The sequence below is a fragment of the Microtus oregoni genome, unplaced genomic scaffold, assembly GCF_018167655.1.
Source record: "Microtus oregoni isolate MIOR12 unplaced genomic scaffold, Mior012 000025F_ref0000491, whole genome shotgun sequence".
NCBI classification, from domain to species: domain Eukaryota; kingdom Metazoa; phylum Chordata; class Mammalia; order Rodentia; family Cricetidae; genus Microtus; species Microtus oregoni.
This window is the reverse complement of record NW_024543084.1, coordinates 34,950,469-34,973,131: the sequence shown is the minus strand read 5'-3', so window position 1 is coordinate 34,973,131 and position 22,663 is coordinate 34,950,469. Positions and strand designations below refer to the sequence as shown.

The following is a 22,663-nucleotide window of genomic DNA, read 5'->3' as shown; positions in this document are numbered from 1 at the left end:
TGGGCCTCTTCCCACCGCCCAGCTCCTGGCCACAGGCTAGCTTTACCCAAAATAATTACACGGAAACTGTATTCTTTTAAACGCTGTCTGGCCCATTAGTTTCAGCCTCTTATTGGCTAATTCTCATATCTTGTCTTAACCCATATTTATTAATCTGTGTAGCACCATGAGGTGGTGGTTTACCGGAAAGGATCTTATCCTGCGTCCATCTTGGAGAGGAGAGCTATAGCATCTGCCCCATTGCCTTCTTTCCAGCATTCTGTTCTGTCTACTCTGCCTACCTAATTTTCTTCCTTATCAAAGGCCAAGGCAGTCTCTTTATTAACCAATGAAAGTAACACATAGACAGATGACCCTCCTCTATCATTTCTCCATGCTCTACTTTCTGAAAAGTATTTTTTTGTGTTTGCTTATTTGTTTATTGTTTTTGTTTTTTTTTTAAAGATAGTGTTTCTCTGTATAATAGCCCTGGATGTCCTGGAAATCACTTTGTAGACCAGGCTAGCCTTAAACTCTCAGAGATCCACCTGCCTCTACCTTGGGATTATCGGTGTGCGCCACCACTGCCAGATTGAAAAGTAATTTAAAGGTTACTATTTAGTTACTATTTGAAGATATTGTTTCATTCTGCTGTACAGGCTGTTTTTCTGGTGAGGAGGTTACATATTTTATCCACATAAGTCACATTATATGTTCAATTCTGTGGTTTTAAGCACATTCACCATTGCCTTTCTATATTCAAGTATTTTTTGAACTAAATCTCTTAAATTATAATTTTCATGAATGATTATTTTTTATTGTTACTTCTTAAATAATAGTCATTACTTTTAATATAGCAAGTCTCATTTCCCCATTTGTCAATTACTTCTTTTGATTATGAAAAAGCATACCATTTTTCCTGTGCATTACTGCTTCAGATCTTCAGACTGTCAATCATGTTTGCTGTTGTTGGAGTGCCCATATAGTGTAGACTGGTCTTGAACTCACTAAAGAGCTGAGGATGACCTTCAACTCCTTCACCTCCGAGTTCTGGGATCACAAGCATGAGCCACTGTGTCTGGGCCAACTCTGTTCTTCAGTAACATTAGGGTAGATTTTAATTATACTTTACGTCTGGGTGCATCTGTGGAGCCCTCTCTAAAGAAACTTAGCCTGCAGGACAGCAATGTCCTCAAATTAAGGTGGTCTTGTTCAGCATGCTGGAAACCTTGATAGAAGGAGAGTTCTTTGGTGCAGACTTGCTGTGAGGTGAGCAGCAATGGAGTACAATGGAGCCAGGCATGGTATGGATTGAAGCTACTTTTAAAATTATGTGTCCCAAATAAATTGTACCTCATTTAAGTTGCTCTTCTCAGGTATTTTGTCATTGCAGTGAAAATACTAACAAATCTTGCTAGTATGCCTTTAGTTATAAGGTCTGTACCTCCAGGACACAGTGGACCACTGCTAGTTCCTCTCCTTCACATCCCATTACTACTTTGCTCTTTTCCAAAAGCTGCCACCTCTGAATCCAGCATACAAGGAAAAGAGGGTGGTAGTAAATTCACCTTTTGGTTCCCTTTGTAACCTACTGCAAAGGAAATGGAGAGTCCATCTCTTTTATTTCTCCTCCTGTCCATCATTAAGTATATTGGATTTAAATACAGTAGTATCTGGAGATATGGCTTAGTTGGTAAGAGTAGGTAACGTTGTTGCAGAGGACCTGAGTTGAGTTCCCAGCTCTCATACTCGGTGTACCAAACCACCCTGCAACTCCAAGAGGTCTGACGTCCTTTTCTGAATACCATGAGTACTTGCATGTACTACCCCCCCATGTATACACATAATGGAAAATGAAATAATTTTTCTTTTTTTTTTAAGGGCAGCGGAGATATTTTTCTGCATTCTATAAACTCTCCAACCTAAGAGCAGGAAGGTTGACATTTGGGTGTGCTAAGGAAGTTTGCTTTTATTGTGAGTTTATAGATATTTTAGAGAGAAATTGAATACTGTACATACAAAAGTGTTGTTTGACATTAGAGATGAAGGAACATTTTCACTCCTTTGGCTCAGCCAAATTTTTTTCTAATATTTTTGCAGTAGCATCATAGATATAAAATAGTATATCTAGACCTCCTCAAAAATAAACTATGCTCTGCATGCTCTGAAACTGATAATGTCTTTTCTGCTCAATCTGTTTGATGACAATTTTGTTTCTTTTGATTTTGTTTTTTGTGCTTATCTTATTCACTTTTCTGCTAATGTGATAAGACCATGACCAAGGGAACTTATAGAAGAAATGGTATGCTGGAGACTTTGAGTCCATGATCATCATGACAGGAGTGGGGCAGCAGGAAGGGAGACACTGGAGTAGTGGGTGAGGCTTCCCAGCCTGAGACAGTACCACAATGTAGGGACAGAGAGCTAACTGGGAATGATGTGGGTTTTTGAAGCCCTAAAACCTACACTTAATCCTTCCCTAACAGTTTTGTAAACCAGAGAACAAGCATCCAAACACATTAGCCTATGAGGCCATTGTCATTCAAACTTCCACAGTGCTCTTCAGTGTGCTAAAGGACATACATGCTATGTTAGGTGATGTGTTATGTGATGAAGGCAATTGTATTGTATCAAATCTAATTGAACTTTGTATATTGTTGCTACTGAAAGGAACCTTTTAAGCGCATCCCCTTTTCCTCGTGTGCTGTAGTCAGAGGAGACAGCCTTTGGAAAAGAATAAAGTAGTAAAGGGGGAGCTCACATTGTACTTTAGAGGTACAAATCTTGTAATTGAAATTATCTATGCATGAGATATGACATTACATATGCATAAGACATATGATACATATGTGTATATATGTTTGTGTTATATGTAATTTAACCTGCGTTTTCTCTTGCAAAGACATTTCACTTAATGTTACTAAATGCTTTTCTTTGCAGGCACTGTCAGTGCTGAGGCACTCATTGTTATCCTTCAAACGTCCCCGAAACACAGATATGTTAAAGCTTTACTTCTTATATTCTTTGCAGTTCCTGGTAAAAGAGGTAGGAACCAACTTCTCCCCCCCCCCTTCTTCTGCCTCTCTCTGTATGTGTGTGTGTGTGTGGTGTGGTATGTACATGTGTGTATAATAGATATGCTACTATCTATATTTTTAAAGTACCTGACTTGATTTTTTTAAGTTAAAAAAACCTTTTATCTACATATGTGTGATGTGTGAGCAGATGTTATGTGTGTATAAGTGCTTGTGGAGAGAAGAAGAAGACATGAGAAGGCCTAAAACTGGAGTTGTAGCTAACTGTGAGGGTCTCAATGTAGATTCTGAAAAAACTGAGCTCAGGTTGTCTGGAAGAACAGTGAGTGCTGCTGACTGCTGAGCCAGCTATCTGTCTGACCCTAGATTTTTGTTTTTAACCACATTTCATTATTGTAAACCTTAGAAGACAATACCCAATGGGTACTGCTACTTGTAATTTATGTAATTTTTAAAGTTGGGCTAGTGGGTGGTTACAGCCTTATTGGCATGTAGTATTTTAACTGATAATGGACAATCTACTTTTTACTAATTCTGTAAGTTGAGTCAAACTAACAAATTATTTCTGTTCTCTAGGGACATATAGATCAAGAAGGTAACCCTACGGGGTTTGCTGGCCTTGTATCACATTTACATTACCATGAACCGTCTAATCTTGTTTTTGTCAGTTTTCTTGTAAGAGGTCTTTTCCATAATCTCTGTCAGCCAACTCATAAAGGTAAGTTTGAGGGTTATGTTGTCTGTTTGTGTGTGTGTGTTTGTCATCAACATTATATTATCAAATCATACAGTAAGTATATAAATAATGTATCATTATTAGTATATGATTATTTATCAAGTAATATACGGTATATGGTTTATATATGTAAAATTATATGTATGTGTGTATAAAATCTTCCCATGGTGGGAAAAAGCCCTGATAGATTTATAGAAAACTAGAACTTCAAGAATACATTTACTCAATAATCACTTGAACGAGTATCAGTTAGGTAAATAATGTATTATGAAAATATTATTATTTTTCATTTTAACTGAAAGTATAATTAAAAAATGCTAATTTGATAGACAAAACATAGGTTTGCAAATAAAGGGAAGTCAGTACTAAAGATGTCTTATTTTGTGACATCGATTTAAAATATTCACTACAGCAAATTGTAACTTGAAAAGTTTGTTTCGTCCAGGATTCTGAGCATATTGCATAATATATAATATTTATAAACCCTTTCCTTGCAATTAAATATATGATCAACTTTGAATAACAGCACAGGAAAACACTGTTAAAATATGAAATCCAAAATTCTACCGTCAGATAATAACTATTAATATCTGTAAATATTGTCTGCAGCACTATTTTCTTTGAATATAATTGTACAGTATACATCAATATCTGATATTGCATTAATTATGTTTACTAGGTCTATTATGCATAACAAATTTTGCCCACATTGGGCATAGTCATTATAACAAATCCCATACAGTTTTTCTGGGAAAACATTTGGGTTCTACATTTCAAAATAAATATTTTAGAGCATGTCTCTGATACATTTAAAAATAAATTCTTTACACCATGTCTCTGAAATAAATATTGCTCTCTCCTAATATTTGTGCTTAATGTTGTGATATTTACTGGTGCATGGTGACCTCAAAGCCTCCTGCTTTGTCTTCTGTCCCTTGCTGTTGGAAATATTTTTGCTTTGCACAATACCTGTTGACTTTATGTTTTAGAAAATGTATCATTTTGTGGCTACTCAGAATGTTTTGTTTCCTCCAAATTTGTAACAGATGAAATTATTTCAGGCGAGAGAAAGTGTTGTTGTGTTTATTGTTGGCAGATATAGCCAAAATTGATAACTTTATAAAGAATGAATACAGAAAATAAATAAGAGGATGTGCTTCTCACCTTTTAAGAAGTCAGAGCCAATACTCAAGCATAACTAGCCTGATGCTAGGTGCCAAGTTGTTGATTATCACAACTTGTAAAGCATTCCTACTATTTACAGGCTGCTGAAATGCAGTGCCTTGAGTCACTGTGGCTCCATCTGAGTTTAGGAAGGTTATCTGCAGGTTTAGTTTTGGATATTTTGCTGGTAAGTATCAAGAAATTATAAGACATTATTGACTAGGTGAGAGAGGCTATCATGGTTTGCATAAGCATGGTCCCTATGGGCTCAATACTTGCTCACCAGGAAATGGCACTATTTGAAAGAATTAGAAGATGTAGCTTTGTTGGAGGAAATGTGCAGATGGACTTTCTTTGTGACTGTCTGTGCCAAACAATGACATGGAGACTTATTATTAATCATGAAATTATAAATCATGACCTCAACTTACACTAGTCCTATTAGCTCTTATAACTTAAATTAATCCATTTGTACTAATCTACCATCTTCCATGTTGCGTTACTTCTCTTCCATCTTACACCTCTTGTTTCTTCTCTGTGTGTGAATGTGTGTGACTGGTGACTCTACCTTTCCCCCTCCCAGACTCCTCTCTGACCCCAGAAATCTCACCTATACATCCTGCCTAGCTATTAACTATTCAGCTTTTTGTTACACCAATTACATCAAATACATTTTCACACAATGTACAAATATCTTACAAAAGAAATGTGTCACTCAGGGGTGGGTTTTGAGGTTTCAAAAATTTATCAAGTTTCTCTCTCTCTCTCTCTCTCTCTCTCTCTCTCTCTCTCTCTGTCTCTCTGATGGATCTGGTGTAGCTCCTCATTAACTTGGCAACTGGCAGTTGCAGTAGCAGGATCTCTGTGGTGGACTGAGTAAGAATGATCTTCACAGGCTCATATGTTTGAGTGCATGGTTCATTTGGGAACGGCACTATTTGGTAGGATTAGGAGATATGGCCTTGTTGAAGAAGGCGTGGCATTGTTGGAGGCAGTGGGTTACTGGGGGTGGGCTTTAGAGTTTTGAAAGCTCAAGTCAGGCCCAGTGGCTCTCACTGTCATCTTGCTGCCTGACAATGCAGATGTAGAACTCTCAACTGCTTTTCCAGCACCATATCTGCCTGTGTGTTGCCATGCTCCCTGCGGGGGGGGGGGGGGGGGGAATAAACAAAACCTCTGAAACTGTAGATAAGGCCCAATTACATGCTTTTTTTTATAAGAACTGCAATGGTTGTTGTGTTTCTATATAATCATAGAATAGTGACAAAGACAAAGACATCATAATTTGGTCAGCCACTGGGAGATAGGGCAAAATAAGCAAAGTCTAGATCAAAACATAAGAATATTTGTAGTAGGAAAGATAAGGATGCTAATAAAAGCAAAATCAGGAATTGAAAAAGGCACAGATGAAAAGCATTTGCTGCTGAAGTTATTCTACATTTGCTATGAAATGAACATAACACTTATTTTAAATGTGAAAAAACTGATGTAATAATTTTTCACATACATAACATAAAACCTCTTTTTTTACAGGTTCAAAACATTTTTCTGAAGATGTAATGGAAAAGCTGGTTTTAGTATTGGCAAATATTTTTGGAAGAAGATATATTCCAGCCAAGTTCCAAGATGCTAACATTAAGTTTGATCAATCAAAGGTAAAATCTTCTGCTAAAATTATTAACAATAATACACAGATCCTGCCAGAAATGATTCAGTAGCAATAGGGTTTTATGAATGTGGGTTAATTAATGCACTTTATATACTAATTTGCTTCTTTTGAAAATCATGTGATATTTATCTGTAACTTAAAATTCCCTCTGTGAATCCGTGCAAAGGTTACGTGCCTTGAAGATAAACAGGATGAAAGTACAGTCGTGATTTTAAATGATTGCATCAATATACGACATTAGTGAACAGATGTAAAAGGCCTGGGAAGATGACTTGATACAGTTCTTGCCATGCACTCATAAGGATCTGAGTGTGGATTCCTAGTGCCCATATGTAAATATGTACATGGTGACACACTTTGCTATCCTAGAACTGATAAGGCAGAGAAATGTGGATCCCCGGAGCTGGCTTGGGCAGGCTAGCCTAATTGGAGAGCTATAGGAATGGTGAGAGACCTTGTTTAAAAAAATATGGTGGAGAGCACTCAAACATATATTCATGTACACACATATAAAAATGCAGATAATTATACATTTAAGCCCCAAAGCCGCCTACATTGTTTGAACGTGTGTCTTGAGATATGACTGTATGTCACAGTGTCATCTCTGAGAAGGCATTACAAAGCTTTCTGGGAAACTGTCCTTTGACTCCTAAAGTCTAAATCGTAGAACAGATTTACAATTTAATATTATCATCTTGTTTGGTCATTTTTGAAAAGGTGCATTTGTCTGTTTAATTAAAACAGTTGTATTTATTTCCATGAGATCTTTCATAGCACCCTCTCTGCTTTTCTTGCTGCCTTGAGTTGACTCTCTAAGGAATGTCCATGTAACTTCCTGATGTAGCAATGATGCCATGGGTGATAAAGGCAGAAGTCTTTTCTGCACAGTTCTTCAGGTCCAGAAGTCTTAAATAAAGATATTTTGTGGGGGCGTGCTTTATAGTTTGTAGTTTACTGTCAAAGAACTACAAAAAAAGAAAATTAGAGATTATAGCACTTCTATGTTTACAGGTTGAAAAATAAATTGTGTTAGCCCAATGAAGACAGTGAGAGTTTCAAAACCTCTCAACCAGGTGCAGTTGATTCTGAACCTGAAAATATGCTCTATCTTCTTTGCTCTACATACCTGATCCTAGATCCTTTGAAGTCCTGAGTCCCGTAGCAGTTGAGAACGTGCTTCTGCTCTTGCAAGAGCTGATTTCATTAGGGAGCTTCAGAGCAAGTGTTATGAGTAGAGCATTTGCTCTTTCAAGTGCAAGTAAGAACAAAAAAAAATTAACCTCAGTTCAATCAAGAAAAGAAGAAAAAGTGGTTTTATTGAAAACAATAAAGTTATACTGTGTGGTCTTTTACTTTCAATGCTTCAAATTCTCAGTTTTTAAGGAAGGTGTTCTCTGCTCTCTGAAAAACCTTTGGTATTTAGGTGTTCCTTGATGACCTCCCTGAGGACTTCAATGAGGCCCTGCTTGAGTACAACACACAAGTGACAAAGGACTTTTCTGCTTTTTTGCAAATTGTGTCCCGATTGGCTGATATGAAACAGGAATATCAACTCCCCTTGTCAAAAATTGGTAAGTGTGTTTCAGTTCCCTGTGGAGCAATTTAGTAATAATCCTGCCCAAGGACATGTATGGATGCTAGGGATGCAGGTCATTGGCAGTGCTCCAAGTCTCTAATTCTACCATTTTTATCCCAGAAAGCTGGCACTTCAGAAAAGTCAGTTTGCCTTAGAATAATTGGGTTCTTTCTGGAGAAAAAAAAAACTAAAGGAGGTTAGTGATTGGCAGTTAGAAAAACTAAAGGAGGTTAGTGATTGGCAGTTAGAAAAACTAAAGGAGGTTAGTGATTGGCAGTTAGAAAAACTAAAGGAGGTTAGTGATTGGCAGTTAGAAAAACTAAAGGAGGTTAGTGATTGGCAGTTAGAAGGACAGTGGAGAATGAGACTAAATCCAATTTGAATCACTTATAAATGGTTTTCATTGAGGGCCAACTTTAGTTCAGTTCTAGAAAATGAAGCAAGGATGTCTCTGAGACAAGAGAAAGAAGAGTTATTCTTTATTATTATTATTATTATTATTATTATTATTATTATTATTAGAACAATTTTATTTTAGATATCAATCCCAGTCTCCCCCCATTCTCCTGCTCCTCCCACCTTCTCCTCACCCCTCCCCCATTCACTCCTCACAGAAGTGTTGCATGACTGGAGGCAGGACCAAGCCCCAACCCCATCCCCAGGATCTAGGTGGAGCAAGGCATTTCATGATAGGGAATAGGTTCCTGAGAGTTCAAGTCCCACTGCTAGTGGCCCCACATACTGCCCAACCCACACAACTGGCACCCACTTCAGGGGGCCTAGTTTGGTCTTATTCAGGTTTCTTTGCTCTCAGTCCAGAGTCAGTGATCTCCCACTTCCTCCACTCTGCTGTTTTTGTGGGTGTCCCCATCATGGTCTAAAAACAAAAACTAAAGGAAGAACAAAAGGGATCTATCTCAGCCTGTTCTGGTCAGAATTCACAGGTAAGGAACGTGAAGACTCGCCACTTGTGTCTCACCTGATGAGCTGCAGGGAAGGAAGGACGGCAGTTTCACCATTTGTTTGTCTGTCTGGAAACTTTGATGTGGATTTGCTTCGTCCAGGAGTTTCAGATAATGTAAGTAAACTGGGATATTTATTAATCAGTCTCTCTGGGCGTTTGCTCCAGTCTGAGTCATATACTGTAACAGACTGCTGTCGAGGCTGTGGAAGGCAAGCATACAGATGATAAAACATTACACTTTCCATTGTATGAAAAGTGTTTTCATTTATTAATTAGTTTTCCAAGATAAATCACAGTTTTGCTTCCCTTCTCCCCTCTCCTGCTCGTTCCTCTCCCACCATTCCCTCTCACCTGCCAGCCAGCCATCCCACCTTTCTTTCCAGAAAAGTCTGGGCCTCCCATAAATATCAGCCAGCCATAGCATATCGAGAAAAAAAATTTAAAGGAAAATAATTTTTAGGAGTTGTGACTTCTTTATTTTGTATGGATGACTATAAGAAAACTGGTTGGATGTGTAAGAGATTAGTAGTTATGTATGTTAAAAAGCAATAATAATTTTTATGCATTATCATTTCCTTTCCCAAGATGGATGTAATGGCTCATGCCCATCACATAACTAGGGATGCTCAGCTTAACTGGGGATGCTGAGACAGAAGGACTGCTACATATTTGACTATTACATAATGAGTTTCAGGCAAGACTTTGTAGAAGGAGAGAGCTGCTTGTTGGTTCCCAATGCCCAGAACCAAAATAACCTCACATAAACTACATTAATTAAATCACTGTTTGGCCCATTAGCCCTAGGTTCTTATTTGCTAGCCCTTATATATTAATTTAACTCATCTCCATTAATCTGTGTATTGCCACATGGCTGTGGTTTACCAGGTAAAGTGCCCAGCATGTGTCTCTTGTGGGCTACATGGCTTCTCTCTGACTCTGCTCTTCTTTCTCACAGCATTCGGTTTTTTTTTTTAGCCATATAAGAATTTATTAAAAAGGAGAGAAAGAAAAAAGGGGGAGAGGGAGAGAGAGAGAGAGAGAGAGAGAGAGAGAGAGAGAGAAGGAGGGAGAGAGAGGAGGAGAGAGGCAAAGCCCCGTGTGTACACCAGGAGAGGAAACAGGGAGAGAGCCCAGCATTCGGTTTTGTCTTCCCCACCTACCTCTGCTCTACTCTTCCATAGGTTCAAACCAGCTTTCTTTATTAACTAATCATATTCACAGAATACAGAGGAGAATCCCACATCAAGGCCATAGTGCCTTCCTATTTCAAGATGAGAAGGGAATGGAGGAAGAAGAGGAGAAGGAAGAAGACAATAGCAAAATAATTCTGCTCTCTGCTTATTATGCAATTAACTTAATTTATGAAATGTAGCAACCACCTTTTCTTCCTTTCTTCCATATAGGATTTCTACGAAAATTCAGATGGATGTTTATACAATAAGAATTATCTAGAAAGTCTGAGTCTTGTTGCTGCAATATCAGCATCTATTAGAAGGGGTGTGCATGAACTCATTCCCTCTCACCTTCATCAGCATCAATTAGAAGAGACTTAGGTGCATGCCAGAGTTCCCATGAGGGTTCCCACTTACCCTTGTTGCCCACAGAGTTCTAGAAAGCAGCTTCTGCTTCTGTTTACTTCATTTTGAAGCATATGTTATATGTATTTAGACTCATGTTACTTGAATATAGCCTGTTTTTTGCTTGACCTAATTCATGTTATATAAATTTGTTTTACTACAGTAAGTGAATAAGTTGCAATCTCTAGAAATTTCACTTACTTGTATTACTTGTTAGTTTAATGCTATATTCTAGTATCTCTGGGTGGCTTATGAAGAGAGGAATACACATGAACTGAGGACTCATGCCTCTACTGTATTTTATTTCCTTGTGATCCACTAAAGTTGCCTAAGTTTCCGAAAATAGTTCATTTTATAAGTGACTATTTTTTATGCTTGTGTTTAATTTTACAAAAGTAAAGGAATGGTTAATTGTACTCTCTTGAAAATATCTTTTCTTGTGTTTTGTTTTATGTCTGTAAGATTCACCCATGATTTTGTAGTTATTACTTACTAGCTCTTATAACTTAACCCATAATTCTTATCTATGTTTAGTCATGTGACTTGGTACCTTATATCAGTGTAGCATTCTCATATTGCTTTTTCTGCTTCTGGATGATGACTGCATTTCTGCCTTTCTTCTTCCCAGAATTCTCTTCGTCTGATTGTCCTGCCTATATTTGCTGCTTGGTTAGTAGCCAATTAGCGTTTTATTAAACCAGTATTAGTGACAAATCTTTACAGTGTACAAGAGGATTATCCCATAGCACTTCCCCCTTTTTCTTTTCAAAACATGACCCTGAATCTCATTTCCTTTTTTTAGCTGCTTTTTTTGACCATTGTCCATAACAACTTGTAACCAACACACTAAACAAAGACAAACATCCATAATCCATTTTTGGGGAATGTGAGCATAGTTTTCTAGGATACTTCCTGATGACTGGGAACACTGGTATTCTTATATGGACCAAAAGAAAATTTAGGATTATGATCAAGTCTTTAGGATTATGGAGTATTCTGTGAGGCTGAATCATCTCAGCCAGCAACCTTGAAACTGCTCTGGATGTAGATCTCTGAAGAAACTGCATCTTCTGAAATGTTGGATCATCGGTCTGTTTCATCAAAGATTTTTCAGGAGGTCTTCCTCAATCAAACCTTATTTTTCTTTATGAAGAATAAAGCCACAACCTCTCATTTCTTGTGGAAATGAAAGCAAAACCTCTTTCCCAAAGTAACTTATCTTTTGACTTAAATTTTGAAGTCAAGGCATTTTCAAAATATATAGGTTCTGTTAATCCAGCAGCATTTATGTCTTTTAGGAGCTGTTGCTCCTTCCACAGCCATCAAACAATTCAGAAACATACAATATCCAGATTTTCTGTGTATTTTCCATCTTCACATCACTTTTTTTTACACTATTTCTTTTCTCTTATTCTTATTTTCTAACTTTTGGTTTTTTAAGACAAGGTTTCTCTGTGTGTCATTGACTGTACTGGAAGTCATACTGTAGACCAGGTTGTTCCCAAAATCAGAGAGATATGCCTGCCTCTACATCCCAAGGGCTGGGATTAAAGGCATGTGCCGCCATTCCCAACTATCTATTTCTTTTTTTTTTTAAGGACTTTTTCTATCCTTTTTCTTTTCTCTCCCAAGTTTATGTATAGTTTCAAACACACTGTAAATTATTTAAAGAGTTTTTTCCCCTGGTCTGAATCTGTCTTCATGTATATGTCTATCTTTTTTTTGGCCACATAAATGTTTAATTTAAGTGGCATGACTAGGATTAAAACAGCAGCATTGGCAGATGGATCCACCGCACTCCTTGTCTTCCTGAGAGTCTAGCTTCATGGTGGAGGTACTAGCTATGTTAGGTAGGAGCTACATTTTTTTTGCCACAATTCTGTGGAGTTCCTGGGTCCATGCCACCACCAAGAGGCATGCTACTAACTGTTCATAAACAACATTTAAGTGTATGGTGACAGGCCTCTTAGAAGAGCTGGGAGTTTTTCACTACTAACTCTGAGTCAGGAAGCCTTTTTTAAAAAAAAGAGTCTTCCTCTGAACAGAGCCAGAAAACAGAGCCTACTGTAGTAAAGATGGTTATTGAAAAACTGGGCTTGACTTTGTTCTTATCTGTCTAGAATCCTTTCTTTTTTGAAGTTTTCTCCAGATTTACATAAAAATTCTTGCCAAACCTTTGGGTACCATTTGTAGACAGAAGTTATTTTCCCACCATCTCATAGCAATTCAGTCCCAAATAAACACACATAGGCTTATATTAGTTATGAACTATTTGGCCTATTGTCTAGGCTTATTACTAACTAGCTCTTACAACTTAAATTAACCCATATCATAAATTTATGTTTAGTCATATTACTTGATACCTTTTTTTCAGTAAGGCATTCTCATCTTGCTTCCATTTTCTAGATGATGAATCCATCTCTGCCTTTCCTCATCACAGAAGTGTCTTTGTAGTAATAAGGGTGGCGGGGCTGCGTCCCCAGCACCCCGGCTGCCTGGCTAGCTTATGCCGGAAATAACAACACACAAACTGTATTCATTTAATCACTGCTTGGCCCATTTTTATCTAGCCTCTTCTAGGCTAATTCTCACATATTAATTTAGCCCATTTCTAATCATCTGTGTAGCACCCCTAGGTGCGCTTACCGGGAAGATTCTAGCCTGTGTCCATCCTGGGTCAGAGCTTCATCGCATTCGTCTGCCTGGGAGCTGGGAGCATGGCGTCCCTTTGAGGCATCTGCTCTCGAGAGGAGAGCTGTGGCGTCTGAGCTCACTTCCTCTTCCTCCCAGCATTCTGTTCTGTTTACTCCTCCCACCTATCTTCTAACCAATGAGGGCCAAGCAGTTTCTTTTTATTTAACGAATGACCTTCTTCCATCATCTCTTAGTCTGGTTGCCCCATCTATACTTCCTCTCTGGCTACAGGCCAATCAGAATTTTAGTTAACCAAAACAAATGACAAATTTATAGTGTAAAAAGGCATTATCCCACAGCATGTTTTGACATGAAGCTCTAATTTATTTTCTAAACACCACAATACTTCATAATATAAAACTATACATTACTCTGCTTTCTGTTAATGTTTGGTCAGTCTTTAACTCTTTGTTGATACAAAGAGTAGTATTAATGTTTGGTATTTGTGTGTGACTTTCTCTTATGTGTAAGTGTGCTCTTTCTCTTAGGTATAATTTTCTGGGTCATAAAAAATAGAAATATTTAAATGTTCGAATCTGTTTCCCAAGACTCCCAACCATAATAATGTTGTAGAATATTAGTTAAAGATTTACTGTATTTGTTTATGCTGTAGAACTTTTGTGTAATGATTCAAAGATGTGTTGCATTCTTTTGTGTTGCTTTTGTTTTACTCTGTGAAGCTGTTACTTTGCCTGTCTAAAATGCCTGATTGTATTAATAAAAAACTGGACAGTCAATAGTGCAGCAAAGGGATAGGCAGGGCTACCAGGCATAGAGAATAAATAGGAGGGGAAATCTGGGAAGAACGATTGAGAAGTAGCATAAGCAGAAGGACTCCTGGTGTGTGGGGGGTAGTCATCCAAATAACAGCAAGTCATGGAGTAAGAAGTAAAGAAAGGTATACAGAAAAAGAGAAAGTCAAAAGTCCAGAAGCAAAAGATCTCAGGCTTTATGTGGGATAATTTTGGTTAAGAAGAGCTGGCTAGAAATAAGTCAAGCTAAGGCCAGACATTCATAAATAAGAATAGTCTCTGTGATTTATTTGGGATCTAGGTTGCAGGCCCCCCAAATACAAAGAGTAAAGAGTAAACAAAGAAGACAACTACACTCTTGAGTTTTTTACACGTTCTTGGGCCAGTTTACAGTGTCATTAGCACTATATCAGAACTCCTGTTTTTTTTCACATGAGGCAGAGATTTTGCAAAATGAACAGATACAGAAAACAACTTATTTAATTACTTCACTTATTTTATTGTTTTTTTTCTATCTTTCCTCTACTCTTTTTAATCTGGGTGTTGATTCTGAAGCTCATTATACATGTTTAGTTGAATTTTCTCTTGTGACATGCAGGCCTCCTGCTCTGTGAAACCCCATTTGCAAAGTTATTCTCAGAATTGTTAAGGAGACATTAAAATTTTTCATTTATCTTTTTTTTCCTAGTCAGTCTTGCTCTATTCCAGAAAGACTGGTGGATTTGCCATCAACATGCTGTGGGGCAATCCTCTTTGCAGGTGGAGCCAAGCCATGCTCTAGGATGCTATGCCTCAGTGTGTGCAAAAGGCACCTGCTCTTCTACCAACAGAGTGTTCTTGAAGAGCACTGATGAAGATGAAATGACTACAAGTTCCAAGTTAAAGGTCTTCTCTTCTTGTGAATAACCATTCAAAAATTCTATTTTTTAAGGTTATTCTGCACTCAATTGGCATTGGTCATATCCAAGCTCCAGTGTTGTGGCCACAGAGATTCGATATAACAGGAAGAAAATTGCCACTTAATGCATATGCACTTGACTTCTATAAGCATGGATCACTTAAGGCATTAACACAGGACAATGGGTATGTTTTCTCCTGACAATTTCAAGAATTGGTTACTATTGCCAAGCATATTAGTTTTCGCTTTCAGACTGATGGCAAAGATGTTGACATATTCTATATTATTTTTATTTCTAGTTTGTCAGCAAAAATTTGTCATTTAGGGCCAACTCACTTGATCTAAATATTTACTCTAAATGTGTTTTTGTGAATATTAAAATATATCTTTATATTATAGTTCTACTTAGGCATAATTTGTTTTTTTAATGACAAGTAACAATCTGGTATGGCTTAAGGCCTGAGAGAATATAAATTATCTAGTTTTCAAATCTGGTTCTGGGACAGTTATTTTAGCTTCCAGGAAAGGCATTTCTGTAAGTGTAAGAAGAACCAAGTATTATTTAGGTCACTCTCTATACATTTGCTGTGGACACAGTGTTGTGGCCACAAGAGTTGTAAAGTCATGGAAGAAAACTTAAGAAATGCCACTTAATACATATGCACTTTACTGCTGTAAGCAAGGATCTCTTGTGAGGTTTGACCAGGTCAATGGGTATTTTCTCATTTGTTAACTTCAAGTCATGACAAGTATATTAGCTATACATGTTCATGGAAATAGTCAGGAAAATATCCATTATCAGGGAAATATTGGCCCAAGTGCTAAACACATATATCTAGAGGCAAATACACTAAGAAATTAAATATACATTTGACATAAAAATTGAACCATCTTTATTAAATTAAGGTGGTGTAAAAGTTTTTGATAGTCCTCAGAAACCTGGTTGTCTATTCAACCTGATTTATTATTGTCAATAAAGTAGTTGCTGTATTAGCAAATAGTATTTTTGTTTGATTAAACTTATTCATTGATAATCTTATAATTGTCTATAAAACAATATGATCACACTTCCTCCCATATCTTGTATCTCTTCCCAGTTGTACCCTTTCACTCCAGCAAATCATCATCCCATTTTGAGTCTTTGAATTTTGTTTTCTTTCATTTTGGGACCCACTGAGTTCTACCAGGGCTGACTGCGCGAGTCTGGAGCACAGGGGCCCACCAGTGACTATGATCCTGTAGAGAAATGATTCTCCCCTCTTCCGCTCACAGGGCCCTGGTTGTCCTATGAGCCTACTTCTCATCCACCGCTGATGTTAATAGTCCCATCTCTCATCCATGCCTGATTGTTAGTGGTCCCTCTCTTGCACAGACCCTGTGCAGGTGACCTTAGCTGCTGTGAGTCTTGAGTCATGTCATGCTCTAAAGCTGGCATTTCACAGCACTCCCCTCACTTCCAGCTCTTGTTCTTTTTATCTCCTCTTCTGTGATGCCCCTGCCTTGGTGAGGTGACACAGATGTTCCAAATAGGTATTAGTGCTCAGCAGTCATTTATCCTCAACACATTGACCAATTTTGAGCCAGCCATTGTTAAAAACAAAAGAAAACAACAAGACAAAACAAAACAGCTTCTGTGATCATGGCTAATACAACGATCATTTAAGGGTTTAAGCAATAATAGTAAATAATTTTGAATCATTAATTTTAGTTTTTCTGTTATTTAGGATACATTATGGGACAGCTTACCAGGTGTTGAAAGATTTTTCCCTTACCATTAAATCTATCAGGTATGTTACATGTTGAAATACTCCTTTCCTATTTTTCAGAAATTTAATAGTAATTTGAAAATGTTGAGGTTTTGTTTCATGATACAGGTATGTAAAAGTGTCATAGATCTTGTTTCGTACCATGAATTCCTACTTCCTAAAGGATTTATAAAATCACCCAACCCTACAACCTGTTGGTCATGATCTCTAATATAATTAATTCCATGTTACTTTGGAGATTAAGATCAATCCAGAGAAAGTCTCAAACTCAGGCACTACACACCATCAGGAAACTATTCCAGAGCACTACAGATATCAGATCCTAGTATTCTCAATGATCACAATTGCAAAATCATGTCAAATACGCAATGTGTTTGAGGTGCCATTAGGTATCCAAGTTATATCATGTGCTTGCTCTTGAGTCACTTGCTATGACCTATATTTATATTCAGCGTTTATCTGACTGTCAATGCATATTCACTTCCTGTTTTGATCTACATCAAGGCCCAGTTAATCACAAGGAATATCAACGTTTGTGTGAGCATCCCATCATTGGCCATATAATGTTAACCAGTTAAATGACCATCATCCTAACCCCTTAAATATAAATGTATTTCAGCACTTCATCAGTGGTTCTTTATTTTGTCAAATGACAATAAAGCTTATCATAATTGCATCCTTAATAAGCAATCATTTGTTTTATTTCTTTGATATGAGCTGAATTATGTTTGTATGTATTTTTTATATACACAGTGTGAATTTGAGGCTCACAAGACCTGAGGGAATAGCTTTGTTTGTCTATAGCATTGGTTCTCAACCTTCCTAATGCTGTGACCCTGTATTGCAATTTCTCATGTTGTGGTGACCCCCAACTACACAATTATTTCATTGCTAATTCATAACTGTAAGTTTTCTCCTATTATGAATCATAATGTAGATATCTGATATGTAGGATATCTGATATGTGACCCCCGAAGGGGTCATGATGTACCAGTTGAGAATCACTGATCTATAGCATCTCTAGGTGAGGTGGCACATAGTTATCCAAAGCATAATCTTGCAAGAAACCCAGAAGCCTCCAGAGATACTAGTGCTGAGTCCAAAGCCAGGCTGAAAAAAAGAACATGAATTCGTTCATCCACCTAACCAGTGTCTGCATTATTGTTTTGAGACATTTTTAAATATTTGAAGTACAAGGATTGTTAAGTCTATTTCCACATGTACAATCCCTGCATTAGCTATTTTTCTGTTGCTGTGATAAGATACCATGAACAAGGTGACTTACAGAAGAAAAACCTAGTTTAGTTTATGGTCCCTGAGAAATCTGAGTCTGTTTCAGGAAGATAATTCGGTGTCACATTTTAGAATTAGGTCTGCATATTTTGACCATCATGGACACAGAAGAGTGAATGTGAGTGTGGCGTAGATCTACAGTCTTTCTATGTGGTGGAGATGTGTCAGATTGTCTCAGAGTGTGCAACAGTGAGGGTGGTCAGAAATGAATGAAGGTCTGAACTAAGGAAACAGAGTAATGATACAGGATATTAACTCTACAAATACTTGTAATTGAAACATTGATACCGAAGTTCATATAGTGTCTAAAGATGACCAAGGATTAAATTGTTGTTAATGAATCTGTCTCTTTCTGTGCCTCTTACACACACACACACACACACACACACACACACAAACACACACACACTACATTGTGAAAGTGACATTTGTGGTTAAGAAAAAAAATAGTTAAATTTATGTATGTTGTGGATATCAGAGGATATCATCCATGTTGATATCTGTGGATATAAGAGGACATCATCACAGTGATTAGTCTGTAACTCATGAGAAGTAAATTAATGTCACAGATAAAGATTTTAGTTTGTTGATGAGTACAGACCCAGGAAAGCTAGATCTCTAGTAGGGACAAAATTCTAAAAAATAAAAGCAAGGAAGATGTCAGATTGTGCTTGATCTCAGCCAAGGCTACTCTTTATGATCTGTTCAGTGTGGTGTTTCTTCTTCCTTTCTTCACACCTTTGTACCAGTTTCTTAATGCTGATGTAACAAGTTATCATGTAATGATATAAACCTATTTAAATCTTACCATTCTGGAGGTCTAAAGTCAAAAGTGTGTTCCCTTGAGTAAAACTGGGTTTCTGGATACTTGTCCCTTTCCCAACCTTTAGGCTTGTTTACATCATTTTAGGCATTCCCTGCTCACTATTTCCTTATGGTGTTGAGGTCAGGAATGTTCAGTGGAGAGAGCTGAGACTGTGTATGAAGTGTCCACATTCCACCCCTCTGACATCAGTTCTCACTTTCCTCACACCATGAGCACTCTGGAGAAGTCCATTGGCTCCACCTAGAGGACCCATAATAATCCCCTGCATTCAAGATTAACTATTACCTGTGGCTTCATCTGTGTTGGTAATTCTGCATTGACATGGAGCCTAACATGGTTACAGGTTTCTGCGGATTTAGGTGAGGACAACTGAATTAGGTGAGGACCATTATTCTACTGGCCGCATCCCGCTTTCATTTATTTCTCACCTATGTAGAAAAGGAAATGAAGCTTTTCTTCCCTATGGTGGATTACAATATTTTCTGGAGTACCAGAAACAAAAAGCACCAGAAAACAACAACAAAAAACTCCCCCAAAAGTATGGCCACAAGATATAGATTGAAAAGAAAAAAAATTTTGTTGTACTATTTAAGGGAGCAAGGATCCAAGGATATAGAATTTGGTAACCTTTCAATTATCCTTTTCAATAAAGACCCTTCACAGAACACCTTGTCCTATCTTCCTCTTTCTTTCTTTTTTTGTTTGTACATACATTATTTGGTTATTGAATTTGTTTCTTATCAGTATTCCTAATAATTTGCTAATACTATTTAATCACTTTATAAAATAGCTTTTTAAATAATACTTATGACCCTTAGTTGACTAATGGTATATATATATATATGTATTCTTCTATTTGCAGTGTCTCCTTACGTGAACTGTGTGAAAATGAAGAAGACAACGTTGTTTTAGCATTTGAACAATTGTCTAAGTCTTTTTCTGAGAAGCTTAGAATAGTGTGAAAAGAAAAACTATGTAAATCACCTAAAATATCACCATAGAAGCTTTGGAAGTTGTATATTTTTTATTCTTATGTCTTGATCAGAAAATCATATGCAATGAAATGGAATGAGCAAGCAACTTGCTCTACTTGGCTCTGAGCATCCTTGGTCATATCACTTGGTATGCCTACATCTTGGTTTCGTTAAATGATTGACTAAAAATGCTTATGTCTCCAAATTATTGAGGATTGAATGAGAAAATGCAGGATTTTCATATATATGTTTGAAGATTTTTATTCCTAAAAATAAGCCAAATGTAGAGTACAATTAAGTGTTGGGTAAATGAGTGGTTACAGAAGTGTGTGTGTGTGTGTGTGTGTGTGTGTGTGTGTGTGTGTGTTTAATAAAGTGCTATCTATTGACTAAAATGTGAAATTATGTCAACAGCAGAAATATGACTAAACTGGAGAACAGTGTGTTAAAATAAATAAGACACACACAGAAAGATAATGCACACAGAAGTAGAAAGAGTTATGGAAATAAAGTAACAGTAAAATGGTACATATGAGAGGCTGAGAAGAGTCTTGAGTCTTGAGTAGAAAAAAGATGGGACAAGTAGAAGGGAACAGGTGTTTGGAGAAATACCTTCTCATGCTCTATAAAACAGTGAGATGATTGAGGGATGCCAATTAATTACACATTTCAAAATAACAAATAAAATGTTAAATCTCCCTACTGCAAAGAAATGATAAATATTTTATATTAGATGTAACAGTTGCCCAATCTGATCATGATACATTGCAGTGAAATATTATAGTGTATATCTTTATGTGTTCATTAAAGAAATAAAGCATACACCCAAAATATCAGTGACTTCTTTTTCTGAAAGTATAGTGTTTTTTTTTTGTTTTTTTGTTTTTTTTTCTGAGCAATGCCGGCAGTTGCCTTTTATCTCAGCACTCGGAAGTCTGAGGTAGGTGGATCTCTGTGAGTTTGAGGCCAACCTTGTCTACAAAAGCTAGTTCCATGGCTACAGAGAAACCCTGTCTTGAAAAAGAAAGAAAGAAGGAAGGAAGGAAGGAAGAAAGAAAGGAAGAAAGAAAGAAAGAAAGAAAGAAAGGGACCTTAAAACACCATAGAGTTTTGACAATAAACTTGGCTCTGGCCAGTACCTCTGTAATGAAGCTAAAACCTCAAAAAGCTAAGGAATGATCCAGCTGTCAAAGCCAAGGTTTTAATCCTAGCCACATCCCTTAACAAATTAAAGACTTATGTGGTCAAAAAAAGAGAACTACAGTAAAGATAGTTTCAAACAAAAAAAGCCTCTAAACAATTTACAATGTATTTAAATATATATGTAGCTTTCAAAAAATTCTTAAAATAAAAGAGAGTAGTTGAGTGAGGTGGCAGACATTGTTAATCCCAAAACTGGGAGGCAGAGGCAGGCAGATCTCTGTCAGTTCAAGGACAGCCTAGTCTACAGAATGAATTCCAGGGCAAGGATATACAAGAAACCCTGTCTCAAAAAGCTAAAAATTAAAAATAATAATAAAAAATAGAGTTTAAAATAGAGCCATGTAAAGATAAAAATACACAGAGTTTAAATACTGTATATTATTGTGTTCTCTTTAAATTGTTTAAATACTGAGGAAGGAGCTACTGCTGCTAAAAGATATTTGTTTATAAATACTGCTAAATTAATCCAAGATAGATATTTTAAAAATACCTTGACTTCAAAATTGAAGTCAAAATGTATGTTACTTTAAAAAAAAGGTTTTGCTTTTGTTTTCATAAAGAAATGAGAGGCTACAGATTCATTTTGGGTTTAAAAAAATCAGATTCAATCAAGAAAGACCCCCTAAAAAATCTCTGATAAGAGCAGATCACCCAGGTGTCTGAGTTCTACATCCAAAACAGTATCAAGATTGCTGGCTAAGATGATCAAGCCCCAAAGGATAATCCAGTCAGGATTTGATCATAATTCTAAATCTTCTTAAGATTCCCATAAGATTATCAGTGTCTCTAATCAGCAAAAAGTAGCCTAAAAACCTACACCCACATTCTCCAAAAAATGGACTATGGATATTTTCTTTTGTTTAAAATGTTGATTACATGTTGTTATAAATGATGGTCACACACACAAAAAAAAGCTCAACAAAAATATTAAATTCAAATTTCCTTTTTTTTAAAGGGGGAAGAACTGTGGAAAGTTATCTGTACTTTGTCATTTGTATTTTAAATAAACTCTCTTTGGCCAGTAGCCAGGCAAGAAGTATAGGTGGGACTACCAGGCAGGAAGTAGAAGTGGGGCAACAAAAATTCTGGGAAGAGGGAAGTTTCAGTCTACAGTTGTGACAAAATTGCAGAGGACACAAGATGTGACTGACTCACGAAAAATGTACCAATCCACATGTCTAACACAAACAGGAATTATGGACAAATATAAGTTATAAGAGTTAATAAAAAACCTGAGATACTAGGCCAATCAGTTTATAATTAATGTAGATCTCTGTGTAATTTCTATGGAACTTAACTACTGTGGGAACTAAGCAGGAGAGAAAACTCAGTCATCAGCCAATGTGTTTCAAAAGATATAAAAATATATACTCTTTAATTCAGGAATCCTATATAAAGAAATGCATTTTAAAATTCATATCAATTATGGATGAGCAGAGAGATGCATAAACACATATGTACAATGTTACATATCAATGAAACATTATACATATCAATGAAACATATCACATATCAATGAGAACTTGAAAAGCAATGGGTGATTATGTAAGATATTTT

At 36.7% G+C, this 22,663-nt stretch overlaps 1 protein-coding gene across 1 annotated transcript in view; it reads left to right on the top strand.

Annotated features, from left to right (window-relative positions):
- LOC121462851 (probable ATP-dependent RNA helicase DDX60) overlaps positions 1–19,894 on the top strand; it is a 121,999-nt gene extending 102,105 nt beyond the window's left edge. The window contains exons 31-38 of the mRNA XM_041674814.1: positions 2,920–3,024; positions 3,591–3,732; positions 6,448–6,569; positions 8,007–8,154; positions 9,095–9,237; positions 15,078–15,229; positions 16,769–16,831; positions 19,792–19,894. Of these exons, the coding sequence (XP_041530748.1) occupies positions 2,920–3,024; positions 3,591–3,732; positions 6,448–6,569; positions 8,007–8,154; positions 9,095–9,237; positions 15,078–15,229; positions 16,769–16,831; positions 19,792–19,891 (975 nt within the window). The 3' untranslated portion in view covers positions 19,892–19,894. The remainder of the gene's footprint in view (positions 1–2,919; positions 3,025–3,590; positions 3,733–6,447; positions 6,570–8,006; positions 8,155–9,094; positions 9,238–15,077; positions 15,230–16,768; positions 16,832–19,791) is intronic.
- The last annotated feature ends 2,769 nt before the right edge of the window (positions 19,895–22,663 follow it).